Source organism: Lycorma delicatula, chromosome 4, assembly GCF_047948215.1.
Source record: "Lycorma delicatula isolate Av1 chromosome 4, ASM4794821v1, whole genome shotgun sequence".
Taxonomy (NCBI): Eukaryota; Metazoa; Arthropoda; class Insecta; order Hemiptera; family Fulgoridae; genus Lycorma; species Lycorma delicatula.
In genome coordinates, this window is record NC_134458.1 from 138,392,446 (window position 1) to 138,408,473 (window position 16,028).

The 16,028-nt window shown below is 30.9% G+C and overlaps 1 protein-coding gene across 3 annotated transcripts in view; it reads right to left on the reverse strand.

Annotated features, from left to right (window-relative positions):
- Positions 1 to 16,028, reverse strand: part of Traf4 (TNF receptor associated factor 4) — a 77,224-nt gene that overhangs the window by 20,522 nt on the left and 40,674 nt on the right. Inside the window, exon 1 of one of the 3 annotated variants that reach the window (XM_075364241.1) lies at positions 8,707 to 8,867. The exons of 1 other annotated variant lie outside the window; for it this stretch is intronic. In XM_075364241.1, the coding sequence (XP_075220356.1) occupies positions 8,707 to 8,754 (48 nt within the window). In that variant the 5' untranslated portion in view covers positions 8,755 to 8,867. Of the gene's footprint in view, positions 1 to 8,706; positions 8,868 to 11,550; positions 11,726 to 16,028 lie in introns of those variants that run through there. One more of the 3 variants, XM_075364242.1, reaches the window with a different exon arrangement.

Below are 16,028 nucleotides of genomic sequence, written 5' to 3' on the forward strand. Positions count from 1 at the left end.
TTTTTTTTATTGAATGATCTTTAATTGTTGTTATACATACAACACTTCACATCTGATTAACATATTTCACAGTTATTCAATAATATATATTTTACTGGAAGGAATTGGCATCATTTCAATGGATTCATTTCACTTTTATTGTATAAATTTTGTATTAAAAATTTTGAAGCAAAGCTTCTTAATGCAGGCTTTGGGATGGGAAGTCAACTGAAAAAAATGAGCATCACGAAAAAGCATCAGGCACTAGCTGATAACACATTCCATTCAAGAATCATGTTCAAAGAATGATACTGTTATTCTTCTGTGAATGATTTTTGATCTCGCTCATATTTAAATATTTCAAGCACAGATTGAATTTAAGTGTTGACAGATTTAACAGATTGGATTTCATTGTTAGTTCATATTTCTTACTAATAAAAACTTTTATCATTTGTGTATATGTTATTTTGCACCATTAATAACTCATATAATATTGCGTAAGAAGCTTCACTTCTGTAGTGTGTCCATGCACTGACATGCTTGTTTTAATTTTTTTTATAGTAGTTGTATTTATAAAAAGTTTAATATTTTTGACAAAACAATAAAAAATTGTACTTTTTAAATTTAGTTTATTTGTTAAATCCTAACCAATCCTGAGGTAATGACTAATTGAACCACAGTGATCAAATTTTGAAAGTTATAAGTTTTATTTTAATTAGAATTTTACAGTATTACAAAACAATATTTATCTCTAATTGATAACCAATAATGTAATTTTCCCGACGGGGAGTCTTATTCTTTAAGACTTTGGGGGTTGGCGTCCCCACGGGCCTAGCCTCTGCAGCTTTTCTTCCCACTACACACTGAGCTGCAGAATACTTAACAATATACACATATACTACACCAAGAACACTACACAAATTACAACATATGCATTTACTCAACTACACAATATCCAACACAATTTTCTCTTACATTTACACTCGGTGGTGTTACATTTACACTCATAACCTAAGGTGGGAACTGACGTGCCGATGGGTGAATGGCTCTACGTAGTGAGTCTCGAACGATGTCCTCTGGGCAAACCCAGTTGTATTTAGCTCTAGCTCCAATACGCGTGCGCTCTGATGGAGTGGTCCGTTATATAGCCGGTACTCGTGGGACCAAAATTTCAGTTCCAACAACAAATTCTATGATGGTTGGTGGTCCATCTGAAAAACCACCAATTTTAGTCTAGTGAAAAGGCCTCGGTCAGATTCGTCTGAGGAGGATAATGCTACTACAGAAGACGAAGGTAATGTCAGATATAAGAATGTTCGTTTTGTTGTTCTTCGGAATAATCAGGAGGGTGGCTCCCTTCAAAAGGTCTCACCTTTCCTGATTAACAAATGTATCACCGGTTGTATTCGTTCTCCGAAGAACATCAGAAAAATTACATGATGGAATAATACTGATAGAAACATTTAATGATGAGTAGAGTCGCTCCCTGTTACGTCTCAGCAGTATGGGCGACATGCCACAAGACTCTAAATACCAGCCGGGGAGTCATTTTTTGCCGCGATCTTCTGGAAATGGATATAAACGAAATTGCTGATGAACTTCGTGCTCAAGATACTATAGAAGTGAAGCGTATACTGAAACGGCAGAGCAGAACAGAAGAACCGACACCGTCTGTTATACTGACATTCAATCTTCCTGTTCAACCAGAGAAGATTAAAGTGGGTTAACTCTCGGTTCGGGTACGACCATTCATACCCAACCCACGGCGATGTTTCAGATGCTAAGGATATGGTCACACTACAACATCTTGCTCGAAAACGGAGATCTGTGCTCGATGTGCTAACGAAGGTCACAATGACACTAACTGCAAAGAAGGTGAAAAATGTGCGAACTGCAGTGGTTCACATACAGCCCGCTCCCGAGATTTCCCAACCTTTAAAGAAGAAAAGGCAATTCTCAAAATCCGTACTGAGCAGAAGCTATATTTCCCGGCTGCACGCAGAGATTATAAAAAGATAAATAACTCACGGAACCTGGTTAAACCAGATGTATCTTTTGCCACCGTTACATCGAAACAAACTCCTACAAATATTAGTAATCAGCAGTGCGGATCCTGCAATGAACTTAAAAAACTTGTTCAGATGCTTTCTGATCAAGTTGCTTCACTTACAGCCACTATTTCAGAACTGATAAAGATGAATAAAAAATCTTACGTTGCAGTTAGTGAATCCAACAGTGTGATCCATACGAAAGTTCCTGTTACCAAAGTGGTCCATCTGAAAAAACCACCAACAAATGTGTCACCGGTACACTGTACGATTCTCTTCACGGGGAGCTTATTAGGTGGCTTACTGCCACCTAATAACCACTAGATTAAAAATGGACGTAAATTCCTCTTTTACGTCTATGATACTTGAAACTGCCAGCAGATATATCCCACAAACATCGGGTAATCCTAAACGTCCTTCCGTTCCATGGTGGAATGATGATTGCAAATGTGCTATTAAGAATCGGCGGCGAGCACTACGCAAACTTAATAATAGACCTACAACTGAACATCTAAATTTATACTGCAGGTCTAGAGCGGTATGCCGTCGGGTATTCTTGAAGAGGAGTTCGTGGACATGAACACTATCTCACGCACTACTCCCACGTCTACTGTTTGGTAGAAAATCCACGCAATTTTCGTATCACCGAAACAATCTATTCTCGGTCTTATTGATGAAGGAGAACTCCTTTCATCATCTTCGGTTGTGGCAAATACTTTAGCAAAATCTTTCCGCTTGGTGTCTCTCACTTCATCATATAATAACGATTTTCAAAGGTACAAGATACAGATAGAAGTATTATCGTTAAACATTGGTGAATTAGACGCCCCATTCGTATTTAAGGAATTGTTACACGCACTTAAAAACTCACGTGACACTTCCCCTGACCGGACAACATTCGCCTTGGCATGCTTTCACACCTTCCTAATTCAGCACTACAACATCTTTTGAATATTTACAATGGTTTATTCTCCGAACAAATCTTCCCACCGGGATGGTCAGAAGCATTTATTATACCAGTACTAAAACCTGGTAAAGACAAAACCAACCCCTCAAGCTACCGCCCTATTTCTTTAACAAGCGTTTTGTTTAAAATAATGGAGAGAATGTTAAACCGCAGGCTTACATGGTACTTGGAGAAACATGGCTTTCTATCTTCAGAACAGTGTGGTTTCCGACAAGGGCGATCTTCCGTTGACCATTTGGTGTCATTGGAAACAGCCATACAAAACGCTTTTCTAAACCGCCAGCACTTCGTTGCTATCTTCTTCGATATAAAAAATGCGTACGACACGGCCTGGCGACGTGGTATTCTTAACACTCTCAAGGAATGGGGAATCAAGGGCAATACGCTTGCGTTTGTCCAGGGATTCTTAAATCACCGAACGTTTCGTGTTCATGTGGACGATTCGCTCTCAGGTAGTGTCATCTTGGAGAATGGAGTGCCTCAAGGTAGTGTATTAAATGCCATTTTATTTTCTGTGGCCATAAACAGTATTACCAATTGTGTGCAGGCTCCTATCTCATGTTCTCTATTTGTTGACGATTTTTTTATTTACATTGCGAGCCGTTCAACACCCGCAGCAGAGAGACTACTACAGAACACTATATTTCACCTTGAAGCTTGGTCCAGGATTACTGTTTTCACATTTTCATCCGACAAAACAAAATGTGTAGTCTTTTCTCGGCTATGAAATCCTTAGTCAAGCTTTTAGGTTTATTTTTTTATAGCCGTCTTACATATAAACATATAAAAGAATTAAAAACAAAATGTTCCAAACTTCTAGATATGATGCGAGTCCTTACTAACACTAATTGGGGAGCCGATCGGTCATGTATGATAAGTTTTTACTATTCCTTTTTTCGTTTCCGTTTAGATTGTGGTTGTGTCTACTCTTCAGCTCGTCAAACCGTGCTTAAAATGCTGGATGGTATACATCATGTTTTTCCTCGGCTTTCCACAGGCGCGTTTAAGTCAAGCCCTGTCGCAAGCTTACTTGTAGACTGTGGTGAACCATCACTTTGTGATAGACGAGATCAGCTTTTATTATCTTATTTTGCTCGTCTCAAAGGACAGCCAAATCACCCGGCTTTTGACTCAGTTCTTAGAAATCCTAATTTAGGAAAGTATGAGGACCGTCCACGTTGTACTGCACCTGTAGGTGTCCGTACCCGACATCTGCTGCAGCATATAAATGTTGACACTCCGTCATTCTTTCCATCGTATCCGTGCTCATATCCTCCATGGAGAATAAACCTTGTAAATTTTACTTTTGACCTTACGACATACGCTATGTACTGACTTCCAGCAAATGTTTCAGTGTTCTCTCCAAGATGAACCCAGACGCGGTGGTATACACTGATGGATCGAAACAAAACGATACCGTTGGTTGTGTTTGAAATAACTTATATGTTTGGTCTGCCCGGTATTACGAGTGTGTTTACCGCTTAACTATACGCTATAAATAAGGCTCTAAATATCATTAACCCTAAATATAGAACTATTCTTATTTGCAGTGACTCGTGTAGTGCTCTCCAAGCCTTAAAAAACTTTTATTCCAAACATCCTATCGTCATTGAAATTTACAACGCAATCGCCGAGTTGAATAATCGCAACACAGAAGTAAGTTTTTGCTGGGTCCCTAGCCACGTAGGGATTCCAGGTAATGAACATGCAGATTCTGCTGCCAAAGAAGCATGTAATCAGTCTCCTTTCACCACCCGAGTTGCTACTTCTGATTTTATTAATTGTGTAAAACAATCGCTGAGAGCAAGGTGGCAAGGTGACTGGACAGCTTCCATTGATAATAAACTCCGGCAGATTAAAGATCTGTGTTGCCATGGGACTCGTGCAGAAAAACTCGTCGTGAGGAAGTGGCCCTCTGTCGATTGCGGATAGGACATACGAGGGTCACACATGAGTACCTGATGTCATCCGTGGTGTCTTGTACAAAGATAATGAAATTTTAAACCGGATGTTTCTATTTTTGCGTAGTACTGGGTTACTGCAAAAAATTTAATATTGTCGTGTATATTTTTTATGCTAGAAGAGTTTAATAAGTTTGTTTTTTATTTTTTTTTAAATTTACTTTCAATTTTAATTGTTTTTGGATCTGTGTTTTTGATTTTGTTATCGAATAGGTAGCCTTTTACACTCCCTATCGGAATTTGTTAAATTTTATATAGTTTCCCTTTTTTTATTATTTTAGCCTTTATATTTTAAAGACTCCGTCTGTGATATTAGTTTTAAGTTTTATTTCACTTTTTTAATTTTTGTTTTTAACTTATAATTTAATTTTAGTTTTAAGCTTTATTTAATTTTATTTTAGTTTTTTTAACCTAGTTTTAAGTTTTTTGTTAGATCTTTTGTGGTTTTTAGTTTTCTTTTTAGTCTTATTGTTATCCGAGAATGGGCCCTTTACACCCATCTCGGACTTTGTTAAATTCTATTCACTTTTGGTTTTATTTTAGATTTTATCTGTGATACTAGTTGTAAATTTCATTCATCTTTTACATTAGCTTTATTTTCTTTTACTTTTTTATTAAAAAAAATTCCGAGTGATGATAACGCACAGGCGTTTTTCGCCCCCCCCCCCCCCGAAAAAAAAACTAATGTAACTTTTTGTATGAATTAATGACTGGGATATTGAATAGTCTGTTTTGACTTATTCCCCTATTACATTTTATGTATATAAATGTTGGGCTTTTCAATGAATATTGTAGTATTTAGGTGAAAAAGTTATGCTCCAAAATAAATCCAATCTCATATTTAAGAATTTATCAGCCTTTTTAAAAATGGATTTAAAAAAAAAATTTTTTAATGAACTTTGCCCTCTTAAAATCTGAAATTCATATTTTTTACCCAATTTCAAGCTCAGAAATTAATAAATATTTTTTTATAAATTAATAAAATAATAGTTTAATTGATTTATATTTTTTAAACATCTTTAATTATCTTGGACCCAGAATAAACATCTGAGAGATAATAAAAAATAAATAAAATCCGCATTTTCCAAATTAAATCTAATTCCCATGACTCAGTAAAATGAAAAACTACCATCTGTTCTGAGGATCTAAGAGGAAGGGTGGCAAAGACTACTGCGAGCGGTAAGAACACTTCAATTCACATATAAAAAAAACGTATGCTTACGCACGTTGTCATAAATTCATGTTGTAACGCGTCGTAGTAGTATTATTATGTGAAGTACCTTTTAAAATGATGAATTCAACCATACGCTTGCATGCAACAGTTAGAATATATTTAACTGCTGCGTTTTTAAATAGGAGGATGTTTACGTATACTGTATAAGACAAACATAACACGCAAGATATCGTGCAGTAAATATCTTTATGTTACACCTCTCGCATTTGCTAATCGAATTTTTAATTGAAAAATATGTTTATTAACAAAAAGAACGAGCGTTTATCATGTCATTATGTATTTCACTCTAAGAAAAACCTTTCATTATAATTAATTAATAATTTTGAAATTACTATAATTACAATTTCTTTGTGGATCCATAAAAAAACTTGTATTTAATTAAATTATTTGTTAAATTTATTATCCGTTGTAAATTAACGATTAATACAAAGAATTATAAGAAACATCATGAAAATAGCATGATACCTTTAACTTTAGTATGTACTGCTCTAATTGAACGGGTTTCTTTGAACGACTCGATCTTATATTAGGTAAACGTGGGAACTTCAGTTTTAACATTTCTAAATTTAAAGTTATAACTTTTTATTTTACTTTTTACTATTAAATAATTGAGGAATTGGAAAACGGAAATTGGGTTAATATCATGATAATTACGACAAAAAACTGTTGAATTATTATAGTATATACTACAACTTTATAAATTCTGATCTTCAAATTATTTTCACGCGCAACTTACGAAAATTGATTGAAAAATTCTGTTTAGCATGTCTTAAATGTAAAAATCAAATTTTTAAAGATATAAAAAAGAACACTTGATATGAACTAAACATAAAAAAATAATTTATGTTCACATAATCAAGAGAACACTAGCTGATGTTCAGCAGTGGTTAATTACAAAGAAACGTTCTTTCTTTGTTTTTTTAATAAAAAGAAAATTTTAATAAAATTTTTATCAATACTTAGATTTCTTGATTTTTATGCAAACACTTATTTTAAAAAGCTGATAACAAAGTTCTAATAATTTCCTGGCATTAGAATTTATTCTTAAATAGTGACGCTTGAAAGTAAACCAAAAAAGGTTTTACAAATTCAAAAATTTATATTTTCAAATTGTAATCGGCTTCGCTCAATATTGACCCCACAGTATTTTTGGGGGTCACTTGCAGCACTACTATGCTAAGGAAGACGTAAAAAAAATCTGTTAAAAGAATATGTAATAAATAAAAAATACTTTTTTGATATTTGGGGAAGGAAAGAATTTGGGGGCAATTTTTTTTTTAAATGGTAAGATAAGCATGTACTGAGCTTAATATAAAGCGGGGTTACGTTTGTAAAATTTTGAGAAATTGACCTTAAAAAAAACTATCTACTTCACCAATCCGGACCCCAAAATTTTATCATCAAATTGCCCCATATACACTAGTGTGTACAAAATTTCATCAAAATCGGTTTACCCAGTTAAAAAGTTATTAAGCTTCAAACACACCAATACACTTACGTACGTACAAACACTATCACTACTTTGGGGGGGGGGGGGGGTCCCTGGGTCATGAAAGTCAAGAAATGAAAAACCCACACCCCATTTTTTTTATTAATTACCACACTTTCCTTCTTGCAGCATAGCTGTGAGGCTATAGATTCCAGGAAAGTAAAAATAAATAATAAAATCTAAGAAAAAACGTTAAAAGTAAAAAATAACTTTTTTAATGTTTTTTTTCGAAATTGGCGCCAAATTGAAAGTTGTTGAGTTGTCATTATTTTTATTAATCAGACACAGACTTCGAGAAGTCAGAATTTAAAAAAGAATGTTTTACAATTTTAAGCAATTTTTTAAAACTTTTTGAAGTACGGTATTACTTTCGGTTGCATGGTATGAGTGAGAGGTAAAAATGAATTTTCTTTACGTTTTGAGATATGAGGATTATGAAAGTACAATCACTTAATTTGTTCTTTTCTTATACATTTATTTATAAGACTATGTATTAAATTTTGTGGCTCGAAAATTTCCAAAACTACTAGATCAATTTCATTGAAATTTATTATATATACTGTAGAAGTGTACCTGAAGTTACGCACGTGAAAACTTGATAAAGACTGGTTGAGTCGTTTTTGAAATATGCTCAACCTAGGTCCAAAAAATTTGAGCAGTGCAAATTCGTTATGATTGATGGTGCAAGATGGAACGTTGACGTTTCTTTATCTGCGGTATCTATTGTTAATAATATCGTATTCAAGTAGCCTTACCTACTTTGAGGGTCATGATGACCGAGTGTATATTTGAGCGAGCTAAAGTAAACAAAATAAAATAACATAACCTAAAGTCTTGCGCAGAACTGCTCAAAATTGTTTTTTATTGTTTTTTATAAAAGTTTATTTTATTTAAAAAATAGAAATTCTTCTTTTATTAATAATAATATATTACTTATATATACAATTATAAATGTATTAAAATAACAGAAGGATATCTGTATACATTACTTTTTAAATTAGGTGATAAAAAGTTGTGAATAGATTTACCTGAGGGATGCGTTTCCTTATCCAGAAATGTAATAATTTTGAAGCCATAAAATTATTATTTTAATATTAATATCACCAGTAATACGATATTAATCATTTTTATTTATCAAAATTTTTATTATTTTTTCTTTTTAACATTATATATCACTAGTTTTTAAAAACATTTTCACTATAACTTGTTTCCCGTACTCAAGTCACTCATCAACTAACCTACCAGTTAAACTGTTGCTTGTATTAACTTGTATTTTTTTATTACTATTATTGTTCATAATAATAATAATAATAATAGTAATGTTACACGGTTTTATTGTTGCATATCCTGCCGTGTGCCTGATGTGCGCGCGCACGCGAAAGGGAATATGAGCCTACTGACAACCGGCAAGTAAAATCATTTTTTTACCTACTTGAATAGAGTACCGCCTTTTCTTCCCCCACCGCTTTCTTTCATGTTTCAATTTCTATTCCTTTATCTATTATTGGTTAAAATTCATTATACTCTTAATGTTATTATTATTCTTCCCCTCTTCAACATTTAAATGTTGAAAAATTGTAAGAACTTCCTTTTTTATTTTTTTATTTCTTTAATTATTCCTTTTCTTCTTCTACCCTCATTCAACATTCTATCGTATTATACCACAACAATTATAACAGCCACAACATTTATACTCTTGAACTCGAAAATTAATGACTGGTTATGTCTTAGTATTTAAATTGTTACGCTAACTTGATCTCGTAATTATTATTACTTGTATAAATATATATATATATATATATATATATATATATATATATATATATATATATATATATATATAAAATTACCGCTTTAAAGTTTTGTAATTTACTGAAAATACTTGTAGGTTAATTAAAAAAGAAAAAGAAAATTAATCGTTTATTAATTAATAAATGGGCTATCATTTTTTAAAATAGATTTCTAATTTTATGTCTCTTATCATTCATTATTTGATATTTACGTACATTTGCTACATTGTACTGGTACAATGAACACGTAAATTTGTATTGGTTACGCTGGGCAGGTGGTCTGAGTTATCTTTGTCTATTAAGCTACTTTTATACTCATCAATTTTGAATCCTATTTGGATATGTGTATCCAACTATGGGGCACGGCAAGAAACACATGAAATCATATAGCGGTTTTAGAAGAATCTAGCGAGGTCTATAGCTGAGGCGCCGTGGTTTGCTAAAATTATTGAAATCCACAAATACTTACGGTACGTCAAGGGAAAATACAACGTTTCAATTTAAAATATGAACTTCGGCTAAATGACCACGTTAACCACTTGGTCGTAAACCTTCTACATAACAGTGAGGATGTTAGAAGATTTAAGCGGCTACAGGTTCTTGACGTTAGTAACTATAGTATAATTACACCCGCTGAGTGTTGTGCATTAATCAGTCCTTCGTTCCATTCCTCTCTATTTCTGTTTGCCCTTTCATTTTTTCTTTTTTGATTTATTTTTTCTCTTCTAAGTGATTCATCGATCTGTTATTTTTAAGATTTCTCACATTGTTATTGTATTTTGCAATACTACTGTTAGTACAGTTCTTCAAAACGACCTTGTGTACATTTTACCCTTTGAAGTTTTATACAGTGATAGTATGTAATTTTTGAGAAATATCAATGAGGTTTGAAAGAAAAAAAATTTCTACAATTGTTTTTATATGCTATCTAGTATTCTATGAATCGGGAACCAGATTTTTTTCTTTTTTATAATTGTACGTTGTCTATACGGACATTGTATGATAAAAAAAATTAAGTTAATACATTTTCGTTAATTTGTCATCGATTTGAGATTAAACATTTATTTCAAAATAAACATAATCTCAAAAAAGTAATCGTGCATAATTTTTATCATATTGCCTTTTACTGATATGACTTTTTATTAGAACCATAATCTTATCTTAGAGTATAGCTACTTTTTAAATCTAAAAATTCAAATTTGTGACTCACTTGTTCTTTTTAAGAACAGTTTTAATTGCCATAGTCATAATTTCACCATACACATTTGTAATTCTTAAACAACTCCTAATTATAAAAAAATTAATTTTTTCATACGTATTATCATGTTTCTTCTGAATTCGAAATTACAACCAGTTTTTAGGAGATAACGTTTAATCAAATTATTCTAAATTTTGATAGTTCGTATGTTCTGTAATGTGTTATCTAAAATAAACGTCTATCGTGATCCACCAAAGTCTAAGGTATATTTCTTCCGAATCGTCTTTCCTGCTGTTGGAGTTGAGTTAAATTAATTAATTTTCAATAATGTTTTATACAGTTTCTTATAATAAAAATTAATTCCATTACGCGGGGTTTTCTTTAATTTTATTTCGATTTTATTCGTTTAAAATATATTCAGATTGTTTTTTTCATTTTACATGATAAAATGGAAACGAATGAATTTTGAAACAATAGTTAAAATTTTATGTTATACCATGTATGTGTGTTTTTTTCTAGTGATGGTAGAGTAGTTGTAATAAATATTTTATACATAAACTTAGCTATGTACATAAATGAACAGTTATATATACATATTGTAGCCTCGACGTTTAAGTTTCTGCTATTATTATCGCAGTTACGATACAGAACGGTTGACTTTTATTGTGATTTACTTTAACAATACATAATTTTTTTTATTTTAATTTATCTACTAATAAAATGCTTAGTTGGAATCTTTAGTTCTAATTAAAATTATTTAGATATTTTTTTTCTCATAAAAAAAAAGTAATAAATAATAAAAACAATCATTCTATATAAGTAATTTCAGTATTACAGAATTAAAAAAAAAACACAGCTGGCTGTTATCGTAGAAGTTTACTTACTGAACTGCGCTTCCTTTGCAGATGTTGTATAACCTACGACGCAATGCGTACAACACAATGAATGTTTCATAATTACTTCTGTACACATACACATGCATACATACACACCCACACATATTCAAGTAATGTAAAACTACACGTGGATAATAAACTATAAAAATCAGTCACCATATCGAGCCAGAAGTTAAATTAAGAGAAAAAATGATCACTGTGTATTTTAAGAGGGAAAAGCTTTTAACGTGAAAAGGAAGAAAGACTGGGTGTATTGAACCAAGTATTAAATAATACGTAGAAACGTCTGTTTAAACAGCTGTCAATATTCATTTTATACGCATGTGTTTTATCATTATTTCATATTTTATATGGCAGTATCCTGTGTGTATAACGTTTAGGCCTGTTTATGTTGTTATCAAACACCCACTTCGTATATTACTGATAATAATTATATAATAATAATGATAAAAAATAATAACTCTTTTTTAATTAAATGATAAACTAGCTTTTGTAACATACTAAGCTAGATATTAAATTAAAATTTTGTAAATCTATAATCATTTTAAACCTAATGTATCTTAGTTATGCTTGGATGAGAACAAAGAGATATGATACTGATATTTCATAAACGGAGATGTAGTTTTGCAAAGATTTAGTCCATCTAGATAAAGTAGGAAATTATGATATTTAGGCAAAATTAAACATCAGCTCAGAGAAAAAATTACTTGATTTAAATCTAATAGTATCACTATTCAAATAGAATACTAGAAAGGCTTTTATTGTTTTTATATAGAATTATTAGCTGATTCCTTCATGCGCTATTATTATTTATTATAGAAATTGTATGAAATAAATATAACGGTCTTATGAAAACAAACTACAATAATTGAAGAATGAAATGGTTGCAGAAAAACCACTGTTAAAAAATAATAAATGTAATTATGATCTGTAACTGCAACTGTAAAGGTCGTTTCAAAACGACACCGTTGTAATGTTGTTATTTCACGATTAGTTATCGGAAAATCCCTCAGTTTAAAACAATTGAAACTGTAAAGTAAAATTACTTTGAGACAGCATCTAAGTTATATAATTTTCCACCTTGAATTGCGGAAAACACCTCAAGGTCGATTCACATAGAAAGATAATCTAAGCAAAATATTTTCTCTGCCAACTGTTTATTTAATGAAATACCAAATGTGTTATTTAAATATGTTTTTATATAAAAGGTTATGTTTTAGCAATGGCGCGAAATTTTTTTTCAGATTGCGGGTCGGTTATTTTTTCATTTCCCGTTTTTATTTATATTATGTTATGCCCATTCGTATAACAAAGCTTAGACCACGTGTTATATACACTACTGGGCTGGTAACAGTTTGTAATGTTTGTTTAACACAGCTATATACAAATGTTAAGGCTTTATTTTCAATTTGTTTCACATGTATTGTTACAAAAAATTAAATTAAGTATACATTTAAAAAAAAAATAATACTAGTAAAATTGTAAATTAAAATGTACTTTAATTTTAATATTATTTTATTTTTACGTAAAAAAAAAACTTGAATAGAAAAGAGAAATGATCTTAATTTAATGTAATCTAATTTATATTTTATTATTTTCCTTTTATTTTAAAATGATTAATTCCCTGAAGTGGGAGTTAAAAAATTTTAAATCTTTTATTTTATGTTTTTATCTCTTTTTTATACTATTTGTTTTTTTTTTTTAATGACTCATGGGGATTACATTACATTACATTGCTATTAGAGACTTAATATTGAAAGGTGTATTTTAAAACTTGGTTTGTTTTTAGAATATATTTTTTTCATGTAATTCTAATGTTTCATAAAAATTAAAAAAAATTGAACACCATATCTCAATTTATGTCAAAAGTTTGTCAGCTTTCGTGGGATAACGTAAGAACAATCAACCAGTTTTTACAAAACCTGCCTGATAAAATTACTTAATACATGTTAGAAATTTTATCAATGTCTTAATTCAAGACATTTACAGGAAAGTCCAACCCTATTATTATTATTCTTTTTTCTTCATTTATTTGCTCAAGGTGAATATAACAAAACTTCAAATAATAATAATAAAACATGGAATTTTTGTTGTTGAATTTTTATACCATGGTCAAAACCATTTTATTATTATTTTACATATTCAGGAGGTATTTAAAATTAAAATAAATAAAAGTTCGAATGGAAGTTCCATCATTCTTTCTCTTGAACAAAACCGATTTTTTTTTTATTTTATACTTTTTGTTAAATTTTATCAAAAGTTTTAGAGGATAAAATTTAAGATAACAGAACTCTTTTAATAAAATTTGCATCGATTTTTATTTAGATTTGAAGCGGAGGAGGGTTTTATTCCTTCAAGTGAAAATAATTTCTTGTAATTTACTCCCTGAGAATGCATTTAAGAAAAAATAATCTGGAGAACAAGAATACAAAAAATTTAGAAAATATTTTTTTCTGAATTTCGACCTTCAAGATGATAAATTAGAGACAGTTTAAAACAATGGATTCGAACAACGGTTGCATGTAAACAGTTGTCTAATAAATCAGTTTCTAAACAACTGTTTCGCTGTATCGTTCTAAGCCTTTATCAGCTATCAAACGATTAAAACTTTTATTTCAATAATTGTGTCTAGTGGTTTTATCGAGAGTTTGATTTCATTTATACTTCTAGTCCTATATTAGCGTTTATGAATCTTTTACCGTTTAATAAATGTAATATTTTTTTTATTTAATATCAATCATATTGCCTGCGAAAACTGGTTTATACAGAAAATTAAGCTATGTCACAATACGCGAGCTGAGAGTTTATCCCTCGCCAACTGCTGTGTCTAGTGTACTAGTCATTGTGTTGTACTAGTGTGCTGTGTTGGTATTTTATATACAAATGTGTCATGTTAGTAATCAGATGATATCATCAGGTTAGATAGTACAACAAATCCCGCTCGCCCATTCCGCTAAAGCCAGCCGACAGTTCGGTTGACAAAGACAGGGGCAAACTTTCAGCTCATTTAGTGTATAGTATAATACTACTGTATCATCAGTATAAGCAGAAATGCATCTTTCAAGTAGAATTTCGAAGAAGTCATTCGCATATATTAGAAATATAATCCTTGTATTGATCCTTTAGGAACACGTACGTTTACATTTCCGATATCACTTTTTGTTTTATTTATTTTTATAGTTTGCACTCTGCCACTTAGATAACTTCGCAATAATTTGTGTGCTATACCTTGATTCCATATTTGTATAGTTTCTTTAGTAAACTTTTATGATTGGCCGAGTCAAAGATTCATTGAATCTTGGTAAGATTACTGAAAGTAGAAATAATTGGAATACCGTGGTTGATATCGTTTGAAAAGAGTTTGGCCTAAACTAGAACTATAATCAAATATTTTAGTTTTTGTTTCTATTCACCTCATTAAATAATTTCTGCCACATAAGTGTAAATGTACACATTTATCTATTAAGCAAACTGACTTTTTTTATCTTTAATCCAGTATAGATCTTTCCGAAGAACTTTATACACTAAATTTCTTTCTATATATTTATTTTTTGATTCTTTACAAGTATAATAATATTATTCTTTCTGATATTTGAACAAAAGAAGTAAAAATCATTAAAAACTAATTTAAAAACAGTTTAAAATATCTAATAGATTTTATAAAGTTAGTTATAAAGAAATATTTTTAATAATGATTGACAGTTACATGTTATTTTAATCATTAACCTTATCTCTCTCTTTTCATACAAGCGCATGCTTGACTGATGTGTTATGGAAGGACAATTCTGTTACATCCGTTACAATCTATAAAAATCCTACTCCTTCTTTCACAAATCTGAATAGGTAGGTAGAACATGTCCCAATTTCGTTTTCAATTTTACTATGACGCGACATGATTTAAAATCGTTCAAGGATTTGATAGTTTAATAACAAAATAATTGAAAGTTGTTTATCTATGTACTATTGTTTATTTGTACTTGTCATTCACAAAAAAAAAAAAGAAAGAATAGCCCTGATTTATTTTAATTTTATTCAGGGAGTGGTGTAATGTCTTATATTAATCGTGTTATACATTTACCATATTAGTTTAAAATTTAATTATTGCGTCATAATAACCTACAAATTTTAGGGTGATATTAAATACAAATATGCTAAACTGTTAATGAAATGAGTTTGAAAAATAGATTATATAAAAAAAATTGTTTACAAAAATCTTACTTAAAATCTAAAACTGGATGGCTATTTTGTTTGTAACCCAAATTCACCATTAGATTATTAAGGAAAGCGAACATACTGGAGGTGTTCCAGGAGGTTTTGGCCAAACCTAAGGGACTGATTCAGGACATCAAAGTAAACAAAAAAATTCATGTGGACAAATGTCCTACCTGGCTTCGTTACAATAAAAAAATTCTCGGTTAAATTACAGTACAAAAACAACCAAGATATTTTTGTTTTATGTACGAATC